Source organism: Lygodium microphyllum, chromosome 7 (assembly GCF_053477565.2).
Source record: "Lygodium microphyllum isolate KBCC chromosome 7, Lygodium_microphyllum_v1.1.10, whole genome shotgun sequence".
NCBI lineage: Eukaryota > Viridiplantae > Streptophyta > Polypodiopsida > Schizaeales > Lygodiaceae > Lygodium > Lygodium microphyllum.
This window is the reverse complement of record NC_141141.1, coordinates 61,490,675-61,513,968: the sequence shown is the minus strand read 5'-3', so window position 1 is coordinate 61,513,968 and position 23,294 is coordinate 61,490,675. Positions and strand designations below refer to the sequence as shown.

Genomic DNA, 23,294 nt, shown 5'->3' with positions numbered 1-23,294 from the left:
GGAGCCTAGTGCTCTTTTACAAAATTTTGGTGATGCCTTTGCATTTTAAAATGTGTCTTCACCTTCGACTTGACCTTTTGCACTTTTGGCCTTTCCTCTCTTATTCATTTGCTGGGCTGCCTTTTTCCCATTGTTCCTTATTTTGAATTTTCTTTTTTTTGTCTTACATCATTGAGGTTAACATCAAATGTGATAGGTGTAGTCACAACTAATGGTTGTGATTGTATCAAGTCCCACTCTGATTTGATCCTTGTGAGGTTCATTGTCATTGGCTTGAGTTTTATCCATAGAAGTTGATGTCAACTATTGCTTAGAAACTCTGAACCCTTGAAAACATCCAAAATCATATCACTCTTTTGGAGAAGCAGACATGGATTTATTTGTAGTTTGACTCATTAACACATTTCTGGACTTCTTGTTATCATTAGACTTTAGTTTTATTGTTTCTATAGTTGCTACTATTATTTTTGTTGCTTTCTTTTCTTTCTTTTGGACAATAAAGGTCTTGGCTTTGAAAACTCAACATCCTTGACTAGGTTAGTAGTTGAGGTGTTTGATTGGTGCCATTGCCCTCTTTCTCTTTTGTCTCCTTGCAGGACTTTGCCAAGTCATGTTGAGCATCATAATTAGGTTGTGAGTGGTGCAAGTGCTCTCTTTCTCTTGCTTGAGCATCATCATTAGATTCTAATAATGCAATTACCCTTGGTTGTGGCGAGTCCAACTTTTTAGCTACTTCTCCTCCTTTAATCACATTGCTTGTCAATGTTAGTGGCTGCTTCTGCTTAGGTGTCAACTCTAGGACTTGATATTAGTCAATTATGGCATGCTTGCCTTTGGGGGAGTTGATCAACCTAACTTTTCTCCATTGCCCTTTTTTAATTGGTAAGCCATAATTAGTGATTTTATGCATAGTGCCTTGGGCAACTAGGAGGGATCTAGGAATCTTGGAACCCACATATGTGTGCTAGCTCTTTCTCAATGTCTTTGAATATAAGGTTTGGGCGTGTTTTTTATAGTTTCATAAGAAATTTGTATGTCAAACCCGTATCCTTAGCATCACTCTCTAAATTGTTTGCTTGAAGAATGGTCGTGCTACCTCATTCTCTTCCTTCATTGTGTGCTTGCAACATCTCCTTAAGCACTTCCTTGCTTTTGTTACTAGGCTTACATTTCTTGTCAAGGATTTGTTCCTTCCCTTTCCCTCGAGGACTAGCTAGATCCCTTGTGTTGAATGTTGTGATTATGCTAAGTGTATATATACACAAGTTACAAGAACATGATGTCGGGGGTAAAGGCGCCTTTGCCTAGCTGCCCATGTATTACTACACTGACAGTACCCGCCACTGCACACTGCAGGTGGCGGGAGCCCGTCACCACCACTTTATTCTTTATTCTTTTAGTGACTGTTTGAATAAAGGAAAACTCAGTCACACATTGTGATTGTTGAAGTTCCCATTTGTGTGTCTCTCTCTTCTTGCTCTTGCTCTCCGCCATAGCTCACTTCCAAGCAAGCTTCGATCCTTCTCACCTTTCAACTAGTATCAAAGCTTGATCATGAAGCTTGGCCCGACATTACTTTAGCCCGGATTGAACACCTAGAGCTTGGAGCTTCAATGCCAGCCATGGCTTCTTCCCCATCGAGGCAAGATTTCATCTCCTCCCTCTCCCTGGCCCTCATAGGCTCTTTGCAGGTGTTCCTTGGCTTCATTGGGCACCTTGTATGGCCCCATTTTCCCCCTTATCCTCAACATAACCAACAAGCCCCACAGTAGTAGCTCTCGTTTTTTTTGCGCCTATTTCAAAATCTGGCTCAAAAATCTCATTTTTTCTCATAACTCGGGCATCCCGAACCCAATTTAGGCAAGGTAAGAGTCTAACTTGGGGTTTTGGCATGCTCCAAATACGATAGCGATGTCAGATCTATCAAATTTTGATCACAACATTTTTTGCAATGGATCTGAGTTGATTTACAGCAAGAAAATGTCATGCTCTTAGCTTATGTGATGCTCCCGAGGCTTGGTATTTGATGCCCAGATGCTTAGGGGATGTTTGCCCAGCGTTTTGAGATGCATTGGGACTTGGTTTGAGCTTTCATAGCTTGATTTATGCAGGGATTTATTGCTGTACATTGTTTGGGCAACAAGGTTTTATAATGGACGGCTTATGCATAATGCTCTTTGTTGACATTCAGGTGTCATGTTGGATGTATTGATGCTTGGTCATCATGGTTTATGCCCGGATATGTTATTTGAGACCTATTGAGCCTTGATTTGGATGCGGACATTTCATTGTTGGTTGGGATTTATACTACCTTGGTTGACATATTATTTTACCTCCAGTTTGGTTATGCATATTGGTTTCAGGCTATGTCTTTGGAATATGCAATGAAGTATTGACCTTCGGGGTACGACATCAAGCTTTCTTTGGTTTTGGATCTTCATTTGAGCTTGAGCTCAGCTTTGGAATGCATTTGATGCTCTGTCTTGGATGTACATATGGCATGTATGTTATCTATGTCTAACCGATCTTGACATGCTTGGCCTATACCACCACTACATGCTAGTTACATTGTTTGGAGTCGATTGCTACTAGTGCCTTGACTTGGCTTGCATCTGGCTTCATGGAACTTACTTGGGATATTTCTTGGCTTGCCAGAGTTGTATTTGGGATACAGTTGATGTCTATGGATGCTCTAATTGGAGGCTACAGAGCCTATATGCTCATGATGTCTTATTGATATCTGGTCTTGGATCTTTCATCACTGGTACTCTCATATGCCTTTCTTGAGCTTCTTGGCTTCATCCATATGGCTTTTATGCCAGTGGGAGCATCGTCGGATGTTTTACAGACATTGAGTAAATGGTTTATGCTATTGAGCTTTGAGTGCTAGTGGGAGCATCGTTGGATGTTTTACAGACATTGAGCAAATGGTTTATGCTATTGAGCTTTGAGTCTTCTGACATTGGGATCTTCTTCACTTGGATGTTGCATAGTTGATATGCCGTGGTCCGCATACATGTACTTGGGCTGATTTGGGCTTTGCACTCCCTGAGCATACACCTCTTTGTGTCAGGTCTTGCCAATGTTGTGTACACTTTGTCCTATAACACAGGGGGTATGCCGGCTTACTAATGGATTCGTTTGACATGCTTGGGTGTTTGCTCGATGTCCATATGACTGTCGTATGGTGCTGATTTATTCCCACTTGATGCTGGTTAAGCTTTAACAGTCAGTGGTTAACTTGGTGCATTGATTTTGCCTATAGTTTGCTTTCATTGTACATGGTTGTAATTTATTACATCAAGTAGTTATGTATGGAGACTGATGTGGCATTTTCATGCTAAATCATCCTAATTTTATGTACTTTTGATGGTACTTGGTGGGCAGCATCAATAGCTATTAGTTTGGTCATTTTGCCTTGGTTTTGATGGTATTTTGGCTAATTACAGCAGAAAATAACAAGCATTTTTGAACTGTCTACATTGTTTTGGACTACCTTATGGGTTCTTCTTCCACTAACAGTGCTATCTTCAACATCACTAAGCTTGATGGTACGAATTGTGCCTATTGAAAGAGCCAAGTTTGGCAGGTATTGGTGCAGAAATAACTGATAAAGCCACTAAGGATGCACGGTGAGCAGCTTGAAACTATAACTAATGACAAATGGGATGAGCTTGATGAGTTTTGCAAGTCCACCCTCATCTTGTCTCTCACTAAACAAGTGCATTACAATGTGGTTGAGGAAGCACATAATGCTTGGCAGCTTTGGGATAAAATTAAGAACCTCTATGATAAGAAAAGTCCAACAAGTCAAATGTATTAGCTGAAGCAGCTTATAGACCTATGCATGAAGGAGAATATGACAATGTATGCTCATTTGAGCCAGTTCCATGCTATTCTCAAGAACTTGACTTCGCATGGTATTACCTTTAATGATGAGGTTACTCCAGTGTTTTTACTTGGGACTCTAAGTGAGTCATGGGATGTATTCCGCACTGCCTTATGTGCTCCTGCTACTATTTTGAACTTGCCTGATGTAGAGAGTGCTCTTCTGTAAGAAGAGATCAACCGTAAGAACTTGGATGCCTCTTATGTGTCGCATGCTTTGACTGTTAGAAGCAGAGGTAGTAATAGCAAGAATGACCATGGGAATGGCCCTGGCAGAGACTCGCAGAAGTCTAGGTCTAAGTTGCATGGTAAGTTGCGCAGCAAGTCTCATGTGAGAAATGCTAATGTGACATATCATTGCGGCAAGAAGGGTCATATACACCCACTGTGCCATGAGTTGTGCAATAAGAAGCAAAAAAAGAAGGGGAAAGATAAAGTACATGAAAAGTCCTCTGATCTCGTAGCATTATGCTTGCGAAATCTAGTGTGAAAATCAAGGAGATAAATGTCATGCAGACTAATGACTCCGATGGGGAGTACATACTTGCAGCTAGTTCTTGTGATGCTACGTCGTTGATCGAGGTTCATCTGTGTATGTGCAATGCTGGCTTTTGGATTCTGTTGCTTCATTTCATATTACACCATGCCATGAGTGGTTCCACTCCTACCGCACTGTCTCTGGTTCAATTCGCTTGGGTGATGACAGGTCACTTGCTATTATTGGCATTGGGGATGTACGGCTGCACTTCTCTATTGGTAGTACTTTTCTGTTACAGGATGTACATCATGTACTTGCGCTTACATGCAGTCTTATGTCTACAGGGTAGCTTGATAATGCTGGGTTTCATGTTTCATTTGGGGATTCTGCCTGGAAGATCATGTAATATTTCCACACAATGAAAGTTAGTTGGTTAGTTCGAAAGTTAGTTAGTCAAATAATAAGTTAATAAGATTACTAACTAAAGACTAATTTTTTTTATAAAAAAAGAGAAAAAGAAAAACTAACTAACGTTAATAATTAAGGATTTTTATTTAATTAAAATATATTATTTAGAAAATTTGAGAGTCGTAAATCCGATATTTTTCTCGGATTGCCAAGGGCCGTAGCCACCCTTCACGTAAGTTACAACGTGAACGAGACTTATGAGCTATATTAATCACTAGTATTAATATGTATAGTTTGGATGGTCCAAAAATATTAGATTTTGGACAAAACTAGCATATTCTAGATATTTCTAAAGATATATGGAGATTTCTAGAGCTGGATGTTATTTAAAAGAAAAGACAAGTGATTTTTTAGTTAGTTTTGGAGATTTTATCAAAAGAAAAATTAAAAAAAGTGACTGGCAAAATTGTGCACGCCGCGATCACAGTCTACAGGCAATAGGCAACACTTTGAATAGAGAAAAGAAAGAGTGAACTGAGAGCTTTCTAACCAGTGTCTTGGGGTTTTACCCCCCTTTCGGAGCCAATGGAACCATCAGATTTATGATATGAGCATAAGATCACTGATCTTTCCAAGATCCCCCTCCACAAAGAGCTCCACTTCTCAGCCACAAGCCCTCTTCTCTAATTCACTATAAATATGAGGCATGGGGAGGCACAAGGGAGCATAAGAAGACCCCGAGAGGCTACGAGAGAGAGGTAGAGAGAAGGATACCCCTCCAAGAGATTGTGAAAGAAAGAGAGAGAGAGAGAGAGAGAGAGAGAGAGAGAGAGAGAGAGAGAGAGAGAGAGAGAGAGAGAGAGAGAGAGAGAGAGGAAGAGAGGAAGAGAGTTAGCTCAATTCCCTTGTCTCGATCTTCAACTGAGCCATATTCTCTTACACTCTCTTATCTTGAATCTATTCCACCTTCCCTATCTCTCGAACCACTCGTGGACTATGGCTCCAAAGTGACGAAGTGGAAAAACAATGGGGACCAACGCCATCAGTCAAGCAACGGCTATTGCCAATGATACGGGAGTGCCCAAAGTTGCAGGAGTTACCACTACCAATCGAACATCGGGTGTGGCTAATGCAAGCGCGAGTACAGACGTAATTCCTAATGTTGTCATGCTGCCAAACCAAGTTATTCATTGCTAGATTATTATTTTGCTATATAAAATAATTACATAAGATATTAGCTTCCATATTCTTCACTTACACAAATTAATAACTCATCTAGAAAACATATTAGTACAAGCATAAACAATTAATCGCTACGATTTGCAGCTAAATTATTTGAGATTCTAAGTCATAGGATCATATTAGAATTAATTGCCAAAGGTTGTTGTACATATGTCTTTACGGTCAAATGCGACAAGGTTAAGAGTTGACTAGAGATGGCTATAGAAACCGATTGTCTATTTAAGAGTTCTATAGGTCATCTCGTTGAGTTATTAGCACAATATATTTCTTTAAGGAATTTTGCTTATGTTGGGTAAGATAGCCCAAACAAGAAATTCATGGTATAAGAGATGTACTCAACACTTATTTATGGGGAGAAGAATCCTCAATAGAATGTAAGGTTACCTTAGGATAAGGTCTACCTTGGCTATGTGAAGCTGTGAATTGCATGATGGGGTGATTGTCATTGCATCATTTGATATACATTTGAAATAACTATTTGTGTTTGCCAGAATCTAGATCTCTGATTGAAATTATTGTCAAACAAAATAAAAGGAAGGATCGCGCTAGGCTACCCCCAAGCTAGCGGTGAGACCCTACTCCAAGGGGGTCATGATTATCACTACGAGAGGCTTGGACTGGCTACGTAAGTGAAAGGTCTGTCAGTAGGGATAATCTCAGGCAGTAGGAAATGTAGGTGCCATAGGGGGCTCTAGCTGTAAATCCTGCATTGTTCCTAGAATTTGACGAGCCCCTTCGTGACCTAGGATGGGATCCTGGAACCCTAAATACTAGTTACAAGGGTGGAATCTTGGTGGACAGAATACCCTCATGGAATTCTGTGTATCTTTCGATAGGTCGGAAAGATATGGAATTTGTGGTGCCATGTGATTTGGACTAGTTACTTATGTTGGACAGAAGAGATACATAATTTCTCTTGTATGGGTGGGAGATAAAGATTAACTTGAAGATAAGTTAAGAAACTTGTTTGAACTTGTTTGTCAATAGATTGCTTTACTCTGTTTTTGTGTCTGTGATGTAAGTTATATAAATGAACCATGTTCCCTAAAAGGCTTAATTAATGAAGCTGACTTTAAGTGTCACACATAAATGTGGTAGGATCTAATTAGAAAACTAAAGCTATTAAGGGAAGCGAGTAGGTGGAACCCTCGACGGGTCCGTCCTACGGTAGGGTGGTCCCAGAGAACTGGGAGGCTTCTCATAAGGTTTACCGTCTTTGACCTTAGAAATTGTTAGGATAGAACCCTGATTCATGCCGTTTTAGGGGACTGGAATGGGACTATGCCCTATGGGCAGAAAGGTCGAGCAGCGCATTCCTCTCGTTTTCCATTCTCTTTGAACCAAGTGGGGCATGGGTCTGCTTCGGATTGGATATCTCTGCATAAAGTAGGATGTCCAAGACCCGATGCTAGAATATTGTCAAGAGACCTTGGCTATTAGAAGCCCATATTTCAGGTCAATCCTAGTGGGTTCACCCATGGATGTTCCGTTGCAAGGCGGACTCGAGAAACCCTAGGCGACAAACCATGTAATATTCTATGGGAGTGCCGGGCAGTGTTGCTTAGACTCGTCTCTGGATGGACTGCTAAAACGTGCCTGGACAGCCGATAGGTGGGCACCTTACAGATCACTTGTGGTAGACTTGTGCTTGCTAGAGGTGCCGAAGTTGGCAGCCTCTATCCTCTTCTAGTTGATGGGTCCTCTGTTGACCATGTTTTATCAATGGGTTCCATCCCACATGTATCTCTTTGGCATGCCCGTTTGGGCCATATGTCCTCGAAGGAATGAAAATGCTTTCTGGTTTGCAGTACTTACCGCCCCTTGACTGCGCATGTTTTGATTCATGTGAGGATTGTCTTTATGGCAGATAGACTAGGAATACACATAAGAAGTCTGGTAGGACATGCATGAGTGAGCCCCTTGCATTGGTATATTCGGATGTTTGTGGACCCATGCCATGTCAGTCTATGGGTGGTGCAAAGTATTTTGTGACATTCATTGATGATTTGTTACGTAAAGTCTGGGTTTACCCCATTAAGCTTAAGTCAAAAGTCTTGGCTGTGTTTTAGAGATGGCTTGCATTGGTTGAGAACCACATTGGGCATAGGCTGAAATGCCTTAGGACTGACAATGGGGGAGAATATGTGTCACGTGCTTTTGAGCAACTATGTGATGAGAGGGGTATTAAGCGTCAATTGACTGCCCCTAATACCCCACCCTAGAATGGTTTGACTGAGTGGATGAATAGAACCATCCAAGAGCGTGTATGTAGTATGCTTAGCCATGCAGGCTTACCACATAACTTTTGGGCTGAGGCAGTCAGTATAGTTGTGCATGTCATAAATAGATCACCTTCTAGTGGTTTGGATTTCCAGGTTGCAGAGGAGGTATGGACCGAGAAACCTCTGTCTTATGCGCATGTACGTGTCTTTGGATGAGAGGCATTCTACCATGTGCCCAAAGATGAGCGTACTAAGTTGGATCCTAAGAGTGTCAAATGCATTTTCCTTGGCTATGGGAATGCAGGTGAGATGGGTTACCACCTCTCGGATCCACAAGCGCGGAAAGTCATCCGCAACCATGATGTAGTCTTCCATGAAGTTAAGATGCATAGGCAGCCTTGGAAGGTGGTAGAGGACGTGGGGTTATATTCTAGGAGGAGCCACATGTTCCTGCACAACTAGTTAGACAACTTGCATCAACAGTTGATACACATGGCCAGGGTGTTGGACCACGGTCGTAGAGCCTGGCGGTCTACTAGAGATAGACATCCACCTGATAGATTTGAGCTCTCGATGCATTATGTCTTGGTTACAGATGCACGAGAGCCTCTCACCTATGACGAGGCTATGCACAAGGGTGACAGTCGCTCATGGGAGAGGGCTATGCAATCTAAGATAGACCCCCTACATAAGAATATGACTTGGGATTTGGTTGCACTGCCTTAGGGCAAGAAGGCTTTGTCGTGCAAATGGGTGTACAAGCTGAAAAGTACCCCTAGAAACCCCAAGCCGGCTTATAAGATGAGACTTGTCGCTAAGGGTTTTAAATAGGAGCACGGAGTTGACTTTGATGAAGTCTTTTCTCCTGTGGTCAAGATGACCACCCTACACTTGGTTTTGGCCTTAGTTGTGCAGCTTGACTTGGACTTGTACCATATGGATGTCAAGACTGTATTATTGCATGGGGATTTGCATGATGAGATATACATGGAGCAGCCCATGGGCTTTGCAAAACCTGGCAGGGAGCACCTAGTGTGCAAGTTGAAGAAAAGTCTTTATAGCTTGAAGCAGGCACTAGGGAGTGGTGTCATAAGTTTGATGCCTTTATGCAGTCACTGGGCTACAATAGGAGGTTATTGGGGGTAAATGCGCCTCTGCCTAGCCGCCCGTATAGTACTACCTTGACAGTACCCGCCACTGCACACAGTAGGTGGCGGGCGCCCATCATCGTCATTTTATTATTTATTCTTTTAGTGACAGTTTGAATACTGGTCACACATTGTGACTATTGGAGTTCCCATTTGTGTCTCTCTCTCTTCTTGCTCTTGCTCTCCACCATAGCTCACTTCCAAGCAAGCTTCAATCCTTCTCACCTTCCACATGCCACTTATACACTCATACTCTCATCAAACATTAAATAAGATATGAAATGCATGCTTTTATGAGCAAAATATATTTTGAAGTTAAGAAGTTTCTTCTATAATGTGGTTGATAGTGTACTAAAAGAGTAAAGTACTGGGAATGTATTTGGATTTCCCTAGTGTGTGGAAGTGGCTCGAGAAGTGGCTTAAGGTAGCAAATCCATGGTATAATTTCCTAATGAAATTTGCTATTTTTCTTTACAAAGAGGGTTTGGATAGGGAAAGTTGGAAGTTGGTCAATGTCCTATGTCCGTTGACTTTGAAGTTCATACAAAGGAGAAATTCTCTCATTTTTGGAAAAGAAGGGAGGAAGATGCCCATGGATAATATCTTTGGTTACTTTTTAAAATGTATTGGATAGTTGAGGCTGACTGCCAACTAATCCATGAAGGCAAAGTCTTTAGGATATTGGCCATACCAATGGGATTTGGTGTCACAATAATCAAAGATGGACATGGGTGATTGAAAGAATCCAAAAAAACTAAAAAGATGGATAGGGCTCCAATTGTCCCATTAGTAAGAGTTTGAGGTCACTTTTCAGCCTTTTATCATGTAGAGAGAGAGTGCACTCCACCAATGAGGAGAAGACTTCCATGATAGAACTTTTCTCAAAAAATAACTTTGCCATTTTTGATATTGTTAGTTTTGTTGAAATGAGTAGAGTTATTGTCGCTTTCTAGTAGTAAAGCTGAGTGTTGCCATTTTCCAATAGTAATGTTTTGCCATCATATTTCAATCATTTCTCTTATCAAGGGGGAAAAAGGTGTGGAAGCCTCTCTTTATTTGAAATCTTTGAGTGCTTAATTCTCATTCCCTCTCTCTTGCCTCCATTCTACACCCTTTAGAGTTTCTATTTGTATTCTCTCCACTCAGCCGCACGTCTCTACCCTCCATCTTCCTATTCCATGGAGGCGTCTCCTTAGTATAGAAGACCTAGTGTTTCCATCAAGTCCATAGTCATTTCAATATGCTCAATGAGAAGGACATGTGGGTTCCCTTGACCATAACGAAGGGGAGTTGGATAATCATGCAACAAAGAAAGTGTAAGAGATTTTTGATAGAGCCAACCCTTTTTTATCATGTTAAAAGGGTAGGGTAACGAATTTTAGGCTTGGTGGCTCTAAGAAGACAATCAAAGAAGCGTGTGCAACATGTTTTCATGCATAAGGAGCTTCAACTTGAGCCCACAAAAACTTAGCCCTAAACTTTAAATCTACAAGTCTTTATGTAAAAAGCTAGCTCCTCGTGGATGCTAGTCTTGATGCATTTCAATAATGTTGTAAATTTTCCTTTACTCATAGGGAAAGTTAAGATATTGCACATTTTATATCTGTTTGTATGTTGCAATTTAGGCAACTTTTGGCAATAAAATACCTTAGAAAACTTGATCTTATAGCATATTTGTAAGGGTTGATTTCTTTGCATAAATATAGTCAAAATTTTGGATTTTGGACCTAGTTTATAATGAATTTGCAAAATTTGCCAATAACAAAAATACAATGGTTATTCCTTTACTTAAATAATTTATGTATGTATATTAATTAAAATAAACACATGTATATCATCCATAAAAGGAGATGAGTCTAACTAAGGAAAACCTAAGTTATGCTTGTTAAGGGACCTACATGAAGCTCTAAACATAAAACCTAGAGATTACAACTATTATCCATCTTTTAATAGTTAGGGCATGGGGGCCAATAAGGTTATGGCCCTTGAAAGGATAATAGGTACCCCCTAAAGAATGACACTTTTTTTGACAATTGTAGCCATGCAATAGGTGGATCATTTGAAATACATGAAGTTGTTCTGTTATTGCTTGCAATAGTTTTGTCCCTCTTCTAGCTCGTGATTGCTATTGATTTTTTTTAAAAACAAAGCATGTTTTTGATAGCTATCAATGATTCAAGGAATAACAATTTTGCAGCTTCTTGCCATCTCCATGACCTTCAATTTAACAATAGAAAGCGACTTCAATAACAAGAATTCATTCTTGCCGATGCTGAAGTTTGGTGGTACTCTCTTGAAGAAGGCCACATGCAAGTAAATTCTACTTGCATAGGTTCATAGAGTAGAGGTTACAACATGTGTGGCCGGCACACTTCGACTATCACGATCTATGTGTCAACACTTTGAGAGTCAATGAAGAACTCTCTAAAAATGAGGGTACTCCATGAACTTGCTAGAGTTGTCAATTGGAGATTGGTCCATACGACCTACTCTCTTCTCCTTTGTACGATCTCTCTCTAACGTGGACATGTGTGGGCGTGGGACTTGAAGTCCTTAGAGGAGCATACGTGCAAGTTAGTATATTTGGCAGCTGTTGGTCCCTCCACAGTAGTGAGCCTTAGGGTAAAAGCCCCAAGCGTGTCGTCAACCTTGGGCGAGACGAGCCCGAGTATTGAGATTCAAAGCATTTAGGGTTTAACAGACGAGAAAGAGAGAGAAAGCGAAGGTTGTTTTGTTGATGCTTAAGGAAAACGAAAGCAGGAAGCAGGGGGAGACACTCAGTCAGAGAGAGAGAGAGAGAGAGAGAGAGAGAGAGAGAGCCCTGGAATGGCCTGGTCTCGAAGGGCCCGGCTCGACCAGTGCCAGCTGCGGCTTTTGACGTCCTTCACCAGGCAAGGCGCGCGATCCTTCTCCTTCGCTACCCAGGCCGGACCAGAAACAGCTTCCAGCCAGTCTGCTGGAGCTTCTCCTCCTCCCAAATCCCGCCTTACTTGGGTAAGCTACATACCTTTCCCCAGTAGTATCGGCTTTCTATGGCTAGTTTATCATACATTGGCAATAAAACGTGCCATCACAGCTGCTGCCATCCGATGTATGTTCGCCTGTAGTCGAAATATCTGGCTGTTAATGCTCACTCGCTCGAAATGTTTGTTCTCGAGGTACTGACATTCATGTTGCATGGCTCTTTTGTTGTTGTGAGATCAAACCTGCTGTTATGTGATGTGTAGCCTGGAATTAGAACATCTGCTGTAATACTTCCACTATCGCAATGCCTATATACTCTTGGTTATTGTAATGCTCAAGATAATAGGCTTTCTAGAAGGTCCACTCATTGATGAATTGTCTCTACATCGTTACAAATGAAGTGTGGCACCATCAATCCCTAATGTTTTCTCATGACTCAATAGGGGTAATATTTCATCAGGGTAAATATTTTATAGGCTGTTTAGCATTGCAGGCTTGTCCGAAACATGCTATGCTTCTGAGCACAGCGTTTTCTTTTCGACTTGTAGATTTTCTAGGTTCTTTGATTCTGCAGGTTTTGTTGTAACATGGATGTTGTAATGTGCTTCCAAGACGACTTCTTTTTCTTCAGGGTGTAGATTTCGTTGGCTATTCAATGCTGCAGCTCCTACCTAACGTGGATGTTTTCCTCTCATTGTTCAGAGACGAGTCTTGACTGGCACAGCTCTTGGATCCCTGATTGCTGCTGGTGCATATGCGGGTACTCAAGACGAGGCTACTGTTAGGTATGGGGGACAGGAGCACCTAATATGAAATTAAAGCTTTTTGATTGGTGCTACCTACATGCACTTTTTATCAGTTTATCTTACACTATGTTTGCATCACAGTGCATGGTTGTTTGAAGCATCGAAGTATGTGAATCCGCTATTTAGACTGCTAGATGCAGAGGAAGCACACAAACTTGCTGTGTGGGCAGCAGCTCATGGTTTGGCTCCCAAGGAGAAGAGACCTGATCCTCTGATTCTTGGTGTGGAGGTATGGGGAAGGACATTTTTGAATCCTATTGGCCTTGCTGCTGGTTTTGACAAAAATGCCGAAGCTGTGGAGGGCATGCTGGGGATTGGTTTTGGTTTTGTTGAGGTTGGATCAGTGACACCTCTCCCTCAGGAGGGCAATCCAAAGCCTCGTGTTTTCAGATTACCGGAGCAGGGGTAAGCATGTAGGTTGCTACTAAACTCTCCCTAGAGAACTAAATATCAATTTATATCTTCCATAACACTGGGAAAGAGAGGGAACCTTGATGTATGAGTTTGGGTACCTTTGTAGGTCCCATATTAAACTGCACTTAATCTATCAAATTATGATTGCTGGTTTGATCTTCCAGGGCTGTCATCAATCGCTATGGTTTTAATAGTGAAGGTATTATGGCAGTAGCAAAGCGCTTAGGAGCACAACATGGGAAGCGGCGCCTTGCTGAGTCGGTCTCCTCATCGTCATGGTCTCCAAATGACCAGAGCAAATCTCTGTCCAAGAGTGGCCCTGGTCTCTTAGGAGTGAATCTTGGGAAGAACAAAAGCACAGAAGATGCTGCTGCTGATTATGTTCAAGGTGTTCATACTTTGTCTCAGTATGCTGATTACTTGGTACGAGGCTGTGTTGGTTGTGAGTTCTTAAATATTAGTAAGAACACTCTGCCTTCTGCATGTGGCTCAACCATGTATTTGTTGGTGTGAAGGTTATCAATGTGTCTTCCCCCAACACCCCTGGGTTACGAAAGTTACAAGGAAGGAAGCAACTGAAAGATCTAATTAAGAGGGTTAGTCTCTAATGGCTTAGCCTCTAGTTTTCTCATATGAATAATGATCATGATTTATTTGTCATTTTGCAGGTGCTAGCAGCCCGGGATGAGATGCAGTGGGGGGAGAGAGGCCCCCCTCCTTTACTTGTGAAGATTGCTCCAGATTTGTCAAAGCAGGACTTAACTGACATTGCTGCGGTATGTGTTCTGTGATCTGCAAATAAGATTGAATGCAATAGTAAAGTTCTGTCTGGCTTAAACAAGGACTTATAATACCTTGCATTGTTTGCGCAGGTTGCGCTTACCTTACGACTGGATGGCTTGGTAAGAGTTGCTGGCCTATTCTTAAATGTTGTGCTTTATGAGGAAGTTCTAGTATTCAGTGCAGTACCATTTGTTTTTAATAGCCCCTTTAGCCTCAGGGTCTTGGCAAGATGTGCCAGTGATGACAATTTAGAATGCTGAATCTCCATTTTAAGGATGTGCTTTTTATGCGATAATCTTCTCTCTGAGGCACATCATATACTTGCACACGTTTCCTTTGAAATTAACGTGCTATAAATCTCATGTTCATGTGAAATCGGGCTTCGCATTTTGTGTTGTATTCCCCCTTGGCTGATGGACACTTATCTACCTGCCTACTCTGTGAACTGTCTTGGGAAACTCAGTAGTTGGAGGGGGTGAAAATGATTTGCTTATTCTTACTGTTGTGCATTGCTAATCAAGTTGGGCATATGTCAACGTAAGGTTGATCTGTAATTGAAATGACCATATCCCTAACTGCTTGTGAAGCAACAAGATTGTCAATCAGTCTTGAATCTCTATTCCATCTCTCAGGAGGAATTACGTAATTGTTAATGAGAAGAAGAAACTGATTGAGTAGGAAACAGCAAATCAAGATTGACAGCCTTGTACTGAAATAAACAAACTGTGTTACTTGCTGGATCTGGTTCTGAATAGCAAATTAATATCAGAATTTGGATTAATATCTTTTGGTATACGAACTCCACCAAGAATGTTCACAGACTAGGAGATTCTTGTCTCGCACAATATGTAAGACTGCCAGTACATGAAAATTTGGTAGGCACAATAAAAACAGAAGTCATCTGTCACCGGTGAATTTGAGAAGACTGACTGTGTGTGAAATTTGCTATGCACTATCAAAACAGAGGTCATGTGTGACATGTGAATTGAGACTGACTTGAAGATGTTCCTTTCTGGATGAGTACGAAGATTTGTTTGCATGGATGCTCTACAGTTTTCAGCATATTTAGAAGTGTTATAGTGTGTCTCTGGAAGAAGAGTTGAATATGTAGATTTGTTTGCATAGGTGCTCTAGTTTGAAGCATATCTAACAGGGTCTCACCATTTGTCTGGAGAAAGAGTTGGTGCAAGTAGAAATTCCAGTTCATGTCCAGTACGTGGTTGTATTTTGGCTGTTAGACCCCTCAAATTGGTGTTGCATCTGGGTGGCTGATGTTTTGGGTCTGCCCTGTTACTACATTGTTTACCATTGAAGGTCTGATGGTGTCCCAAGGGGTGAGGGCCTAGTGCTTGATAGCTTATGTGGGTTCAAGTCTTACTGGGTTGGTAGGGTCCTTGGGGAGGGTCCCAATGCGATCAAGTCCCTGTTGTTAGTTCTGCTTGCAAGTTTTGCACAGGAGTGCTAGTGTGGCTCTTCCCTATTTGCCTAATATTTGGAAGAGAGGTGCCCCCTGTTGTAGGCATTCATGTGTGTATCTTATCTTATGACAAAAAGTGCCAATGATGAAAAGAGTGCTATCTGAGTGCTTACAAGCAAGTGATGTGAATCAAATCAATGAACTTCTCTCTGAGGCAAACAAATTCTGCAGGTGTAAGTTCCAGGTTTTGTCGTCTGCCTATGCTTTAGATGGGACCCCGATTTTCTTTGAAGAGAGATGCCCCTCTTCGTTGGTGTTCAGATGTGTATCTTATCTTATAAAAAAAAAAGTGCCAGTGATGAAGAAGTGCTATCTGAGTGCTTCACATAAGTGATGTGAATCAAATCAATGATGAACTTCTCTCCGAGGCACATGAATACTATAGGCATATAAGTTCTGGGTTTTGTTATCTGCCTATGCTTGGGTAGGGACCCCAATCTTCTCCACAAGGCATACCAACCCTCTTTGTGTTATTGCTTCGGAATGCAGTGCCGATGGCGCAAAGTTTCTTGAAGTTGCATGAGCAGTTGTGAATCAGATCAGTGAACTTTGCACGGAGTCACCTATTGAATTCATCGGGACAAGTCTGGAGTAGCCAGAAATACCATGATTTAACTTGTGGTCTCTGTTAAGTGTTGTGCAATGGACTGCTGTTTTGATATAGCTGATTAATAAGTTGTTAAATGAACATTATCATGCTTTGTTTTGGTCTTTGCTTTTCTTTTTCAGCAAATAATCAGAATCTTGTTTTTTCTCAGATTTGACTTTAGAATTTAGAAGGGCTACCTCTTTGATTTTGGCAAGTGCTACCAATGATTTGAAACTGGCTTGTTTTCTAGAGTCATATACTAGCATCTAAGTTCTAACATAGTTTCTCTGTAGATCATATCAAACACCACAGTCTCAAGACCAAACTCTTTAGTTGGGGTTCCACATGCTGAGGAGCTTGGGGGTCTGAGCGGAAAGCCCCTTTTCAAGCTTTCAACAGATGTGTTAAGGGACATGTACCGGTTAACTAGAGTAAGTTTGAATGATGTCTATGTTGCTTGACCTTTGCAAAACAGAACTTATCTGAGAATAATAATCTGCTGTTTTAGGGAAAGATTCCCCTTGTTGGCTGTGGAGGCATCAGCAGGTAATGCGAGTGCTTGGTCCTTACTGTAGTGTGTTGCTATGTTTTTGAAACATTATGTTAACGTGTTGCACTCTTACAGTGGTGAAGATGCCTACCAGAAGATCAGAGCTGGTGCAAGTCTTGTGCAGCTGTATACTGCATTTGCATATGAAGGCCCTGCTTTGATCCCTCGGCTCAAGGTAGCTATACTTGTCACTGTTTTTGCTGACAATTTAAAGATTGATGCTTCTGTCTGAATCAGTTTGAGGTCAGCTTTTTTGGAAGTGTTGAGAAGTTAGCAAGCAATTAGTGTGCGCTAGGTCTGTGAGAGCTGCTGGATTTTTTAGCTATGCTTGCCCGCAATACCTGATACTGTTGTTACGTTTGCCTTCTGCATAGGAGGAGTTGGCTCTCTGCTTGGAAAGAGATGGCTTCAAATCTGTTAAGGAGGCTGTTGGTGCAGACTGTCGATGAGTTTCCTCTGAAGTCCTCGTATTTGGAATGTCCAGAGCAACAATTTTGTAGGCTATTAGCATAAGCAAACAAGATGTAAAAATGTACACTTCAAAATCCATTTATCAGACTGCTCCACAAAGTTCTATATTATGGTTCTTTTCTGGTGAGACTTCGAAGAGTATAGTGGTAGGGCAATAACAATAACACACGTATTTGGCATTGGAGTGCCTTGTTGCAAACTTGTGGAACTCTGACGAACTTCAATTAAATCTTCATTTTCTGGGTTTGATACATGAGAAATACAAGCTTACTTACAATTTATATCTTAGCAGAGAGCAGCTAGGACGGATGATTCACAGGCTCTAAATGTTGAAGTGATGACGTGAACCGTCTTTTTACAATATATAGTTAGTAAAATTCAATTAATGGCCCCTCTGCATTTAGAATCACTTACCTTATTATTGGTTGTATCATGAAGGTAAGGTTCATTGTTCCCATCATAAACTCCTCAGAGCTTGTTTCTGTGTTGATTCTTGTAACTTGGAGTTTCAAGATGTGGGGTTTCATCATCACATGAAGACTAAGGCTTCAACTCAATGAGTCAGAGAGTAATGACAATTGATAGAGCTGTTCACTCTCCCAAGAGTCCTCTATTGATGAAGCTAGACTTCGATGTAATATCAATGTCAGAAAAATCGTCTTATAATAAATGAGCCTGGCAGCCAGCTGTGGGGAAATGCAATGACATACAAATCTTGGTATCATGTAGGGTAGAGGAGCTTTTTAAACAACACCTACATGGGGCCGTGTTGGTTTGCTTCCAGGATGGATTAAATGAAAAATTTAAATGATACAGCTGACGGACAGAGGAGCCCCATCTCTGGAGTAAGTGCTGCCGAAATTATAATTGAGGGATAAAAAGTGGGGACTTAGCATAAAAAAAGTGACAAGATTTGAGCGCTCATCGGCCAATCCCTTGACTTTAAAGTAAACAAAGTGGTGACTCCCAACCCTCCTCAACTGGCCACTAGGACATTCTTGATCCCTATAAATTGTCAGAATGTTGGGATCCCTTTTTTAAACTGGCACCTCCTCCACTGTATAATGGATGGAGTGTCAGACGCACAGAAGCAATTGTTGTCTGAGGCAGCTTTAGATTCTCATGTAAGTTTTGAGTGGAGGGATATACAAGAGTTTTACCGTAGAGCTCTCTAAGTATTGAAATCATAAGTAGTATGTATCACTCACAAGGCCTCACTCATTGATAAAAAGTGTTTGGATAGGAAGCCCTTTCTTTTCCTTTTCATCCTTGATAGATAACCTTAGACTTTCTGAAAAAAGAAGGATGCATGGGATGTGTAATGCCGTTGTGAGGAGGATGAGTAGAAGAATAGGATGTAATTGCTAATAAGGTTTCTCCACAAGTGGTTTGACTATGGATTGAATTCATTAAATGTGTGGGTTCAAAATCTTGGGTTGTAGCGTTGATAACATCCAAAATAACAAGTCCATGCTTTGAGTAGATACATGGAGGTATGTTATGTGTACGTAACCAATTACATGCTTTTTTGCGTCCTTTGTTCTCCATAGTAAGTTTTAAAGGAAGTTAAGGGCTTGGAGTCATATGCACCAAGAATGCAAGTAAAGTGAAAGTAGACTCTTGAAATATGTATAACCTCCATATCACCATCACCATTGTAATAAACTTGCTCTATTATAGAAATGCTAATAAAAATTTTCACCTATTTAGTTGTCACAAAGGACACATTTTGCCAAAGGACTACCTTCAGTTTTGATTTTCAAAAAATTGCCCCTTCAATTTTTTTTTTGTTTGGCTTGACACTAACAAAGATCTTCTAGTGTGGTCAATGGAAAGATTGCAACACTTGCAAAAACCTTGGGCAAAGTGCTACTTGCTCCTATCACAACACCTATTGGTGCATTCAAAGTGAAGAAGTATGCATGCATATTATGGAGTCGAAGAAAACCTCAATTGAATATCCTTGAAGTTCTTTATACCAATGGTATCAATGTTAGGTTCTTGAACTTTCCTAACACATGCTTCATTTGTAGAGAAGGGGAGCGTTATCCTAAAGGTTTCCAAGAAATGAGTTTGTTTAGAGATGCATTAAGAGACAGAGCCCAAATCAATTGTTAGAAAGAACGATGTAAAAGGCGAGATTCAAGGCAACCACATGATTGCAAATGAGAAGAAAGGAGGTAACTTGGAGAATGGTAAGGGATAAGAAGGAGAAGTTCATCAAAAGGAAGGCTCAAAAGAGAAGGCTTAAAGTGGGGAAGGAAGAGAGTAATATGTGTAGACCATTAATAGAAGAGAACCAAGGCCCAAAGAACAAGGATGTGTAGGAAAGACAGAGGAAAGGGAATAAGCAGTTTTTGCTTAGGAAGCTCACTTGGAAACCTTTGGTTGTTTGCAACTTTGTGCAACATTGGATGGTGAGGATAATTATTTTGAAGGTGCAAATGATGTTATCAGTAGGTGTCATGACTAGTGTGGGAGGCTAAAAGTGATTGCTTGGAATGTGAGGGTTTTGGGGACTCAGATGCAAAATGATCTATATTATGTTATATTAAGGAAGAAAAACCTAATGTTGGGGCACATTAAGAAATCAAAGTTTACAAAGATAAGATAGTAGAACTTGATTTTGGGGCATACGAAATCTTTGGGGATTATTCTTTTGCAAGAAAGGCAAAATAGGTAGCATGTGGCTAGTCAATGATAGATTTAATTCTGCATGGAGTGTGGTGAGAGCAATGAATGGATAGTGAGAGGATCACTTTAATTATTACTATGCATGCAATAATACATAAATAAAATATCACACACACACACACACACACACACATACACACAGAGTCAAAACGTCAAGATTCAGAGCACAGAATTTTCTGCAGCAATTGCAGCATGCTACATGATACTTGACTTTTAAACCTTTGTATTTCAATTGATATTTGTATTTTCTTTGTAATTATATGTAAGATATGAATGCAAATATCCATGTAAAACTATAATATATAATTAAGGATGGCAAACCATGGCTTTTGCCATGGGGGAGGTTGGGCCCAATCGTGCGTTTTTCTCTTGTCTTTCTCAATTTATTGAGAGATTTAAATCCTCTTATGTATTATAATGTTTTTTGTATTTAATAGTTGAGATGTTTGATTTGTTAGATTTTTCCACTAAGTTCTTGGTTTATGATTGAGATTTGATTTGCTAGATTTGCTATGTGTTTCGCTCTGCACCATTGGTATCAGAGCTTGGCTATACTCCGAGTTTTCAATTGTATGATATCAGTATATAAAGGCGAACATTGTGGAACAATCGCAATCTACAAGACAAATCACTACATATGAATATTGTAGCTGCATTTCTTGTGTTTTGGACAGCCTTATATCCATAGTTGATTGACTCAAATTGATCCAATTTTTACTTCTTTGAATTTGGATTATAGCATAGACTTGGCTATGCAAACAGGATGTTATAGCCAAAAAGCTTTTAAAGTTTATTTCATAGTAAACCATAGCTTTGTTTTATTTTATAAAAGTTTCAAGTTTAAGCATACTAAGTCTTTATTTATGTAATAGGCTATATAGAAGAGGCACTTGGAAGTAGTCTAGCTATTGCATATGCTTCACCATAAAAATCCTCTCAAACAACTATTTTTCAGGTAATGTAACTTTTTTTTGGTTCATATTTTGAGGATGGTGTCAAAACAAAAATTTTAGCCCTTAGAAAGATCTACAATTGTTATTAGACACATATTTTACAAATTCTGAATATTTAACAAGTTATTTGAGTCCTAAAGTGACCCTGAATGCAAATTTCACAGCAGTATGTAGAAAACTGTGTAGTAGCCAACTTTGAGCCTATTTTTTATGACCTTACCTTTAGATTTGATAATCCATCATGGGGACATGAATTGTAGACCTTTTTGTTATCTATAACTCTCTAGTTATCATCATGACCTGATTCTATCTACAAAGAAAGTTATTTATCTTGAAAGTAGGTATTGCAATTAACCCAGACATTGAAATTTGTAAATTTCAACCTATACAAACATCTAATTTCCTAGTAGGATAGCTTTTAATCCATTTGGGATTTGAGTATACTCCCAAAAGAAAAAGTTTTAGCTTGTACAAAGATCTAAAACTTATATTAGACATGGTTTTGTCTAAATATGCATATATTAAAAGATAATCATATCTAAATATGCCATAGAACTTGAATATTACTATTTTTTACCAAGAGACTAGTATTTTATCCAACTTTAGCCTTATCTTTAATATGTTTCTTTTTAAATTTTAGTCTTAGTCATAAGTAAATGTTTTGTAAAATTCCTTATAAGCTCCAACTCTCTAGTTATAGACTAACTAGATTACTAGATTCACAAGAATATATAAGTTGTTTTTATTCAAAGTAGGCCTTCAATATGATTCTTGCTCTAATTTTTGACGATTATAGTATGCCTTTAATGCTGTTATCTTTTAATTTGATAAACATTGAGACTAACAAAATTTTCTTGAAAGTACTTTGGAAAATTCTTTAACTTTCGAATGTTGTTGTGAAATCATGCTTTCTAGTAAAAATAGAGATCTCCAATCAAGGTAAGATAGGTAAGACTTTTACTATTTTTTTTTAGAATTCTTAGTTAAATTTTTACTTACTACTAAACTAGAATAACAATTTTATTTGTTATTGTCAATGCTTTGAGTATGAGACCTAGCATTCATAATATTTCTGTCTTATCTTTTGACTCTCTTACTCCCATGAAAGACATCTATAGCACTAACAATAGTTTTTAATCTTATTAGAATCAATTGTTTGCTAATAATTAGACTTCGATTGATTCATTGTCCTATATTAGATACTTGGTAAAATTCAACAAAAAAAAACTCATTCACTTGAAGATGTGTAACGGATGACCGCTCGCGTCAATGCTTACCCTACACTGCTAGCTTTACATTGAGCAGCTAATAGCAATTGAAGACAATCGCTATCCCACCCCGGGGGTATGATGCCAGGAGGCATATTCCACGATGGATTCTGTGAGGTTTTTCAGTGGATTATGTAAAACTATATTTATTTACCGGGGCTCGTACACAAGGTGGATTCCTTATGTGAGAAGTTGATTTGTAGTTGAAGACTGCTAGGTATTCACTATTGTTTGTTTATTTTATTTATAAACAATTATGAATGCTTCAATTGATGTGTAGAGCAGGTAGCGGTGGCTTTGGGTAGCACTAGGTGTAAGCGTAAGTCTAAGCGTAAATTTCATAATTATGATTAGTTATCTTAAGTATAATATATAATATTCTGTATTTATATGATATTTATTATTAAAATTATTACTCTATCTGTAAGTTATAAGTTTAAACTTCTTTAAATATAATTAGATCATTGTCCTTAGTACTATTAATTTATTTATTTTTAATATAGATTATTTTAGAATATGAGATTTAAGATATGATTTTATTGAAATAATATTTCTTTATGGAATACCTTGCTATTTTCTTAACGTGGTTAAGTTTAGAAGGCTTTTCTAGCTTTCTTTATAAAAGCAATAGGATCGCGCACAAAACAAGAGAAGAGGGTGAAAACTGAGTTTTTTCGTTTCTCCCTTGTCTAGAATCGGAATTCAGAGCTCTAAGAGTTGTTTTGGGGGTTTTGGCATGCTCTGGATGCAATGGTGATGTCAAAACGTCAAGATTCAGAGCACAAAATTTTCTGCAGTAACTCCAACATATTATAGGATACTTCTTGACTCTTAAAACTCTGTATTTCAATTGATATTTGTACTTTCTTTGTAATTATATGTAACATATGAATGTAAATATCTATGTAAAACTATAATGTATAATTAAGCATGGCAAAC

At 39.5% G+C, this 23,294-nt stretch overlaps 1 protein-coding gene across 2 annotated transcripts; it reads left to right on the top strand.

Annotated features, from left to right (window-relative positions):
• Positions 1–11,985: 11,985 nt before the first annotated feature.
• On the top strand, positions 11,986–17,728 carry LOC148033517 (pyrimidine d). 2 transcript variants are annotated; one of them, XM_087681464.1, is made up of 11 exons: positions 11,986–12,380; positions 13,053–13,135; positions 13,238–13,561; positions 13,735–13,993; positions 14,086–14,166; positions 14,239–14,346; positions 14,443–14,472; positions 16,713–16,850; positions 16,928–16,965; positions 17,045–17,144; positions 17,347–17,728. In XM_087681464.1, exons 1-11 carry the CDS (start codon positions 12,213–12,215, stop codon positions 17,416–17,418), a joined length of 1,401 nt encoding a protein of 466 aa, XP_087537590.1. In that variant the 5' UTR covers positions 11,986–12,212; the 3' UTR covers positions 17,419–17,728. The 2 variants fall into 2 exon arrangements, with proteins under 2 accessions (XP_087537590.1, XP_087537589.1); XM_087681463.1 differs by having other exon boundaries at positions 17,344–17,728.
• Positions 17,729–23,294: the final 5,566 nt, after the last annotated feature.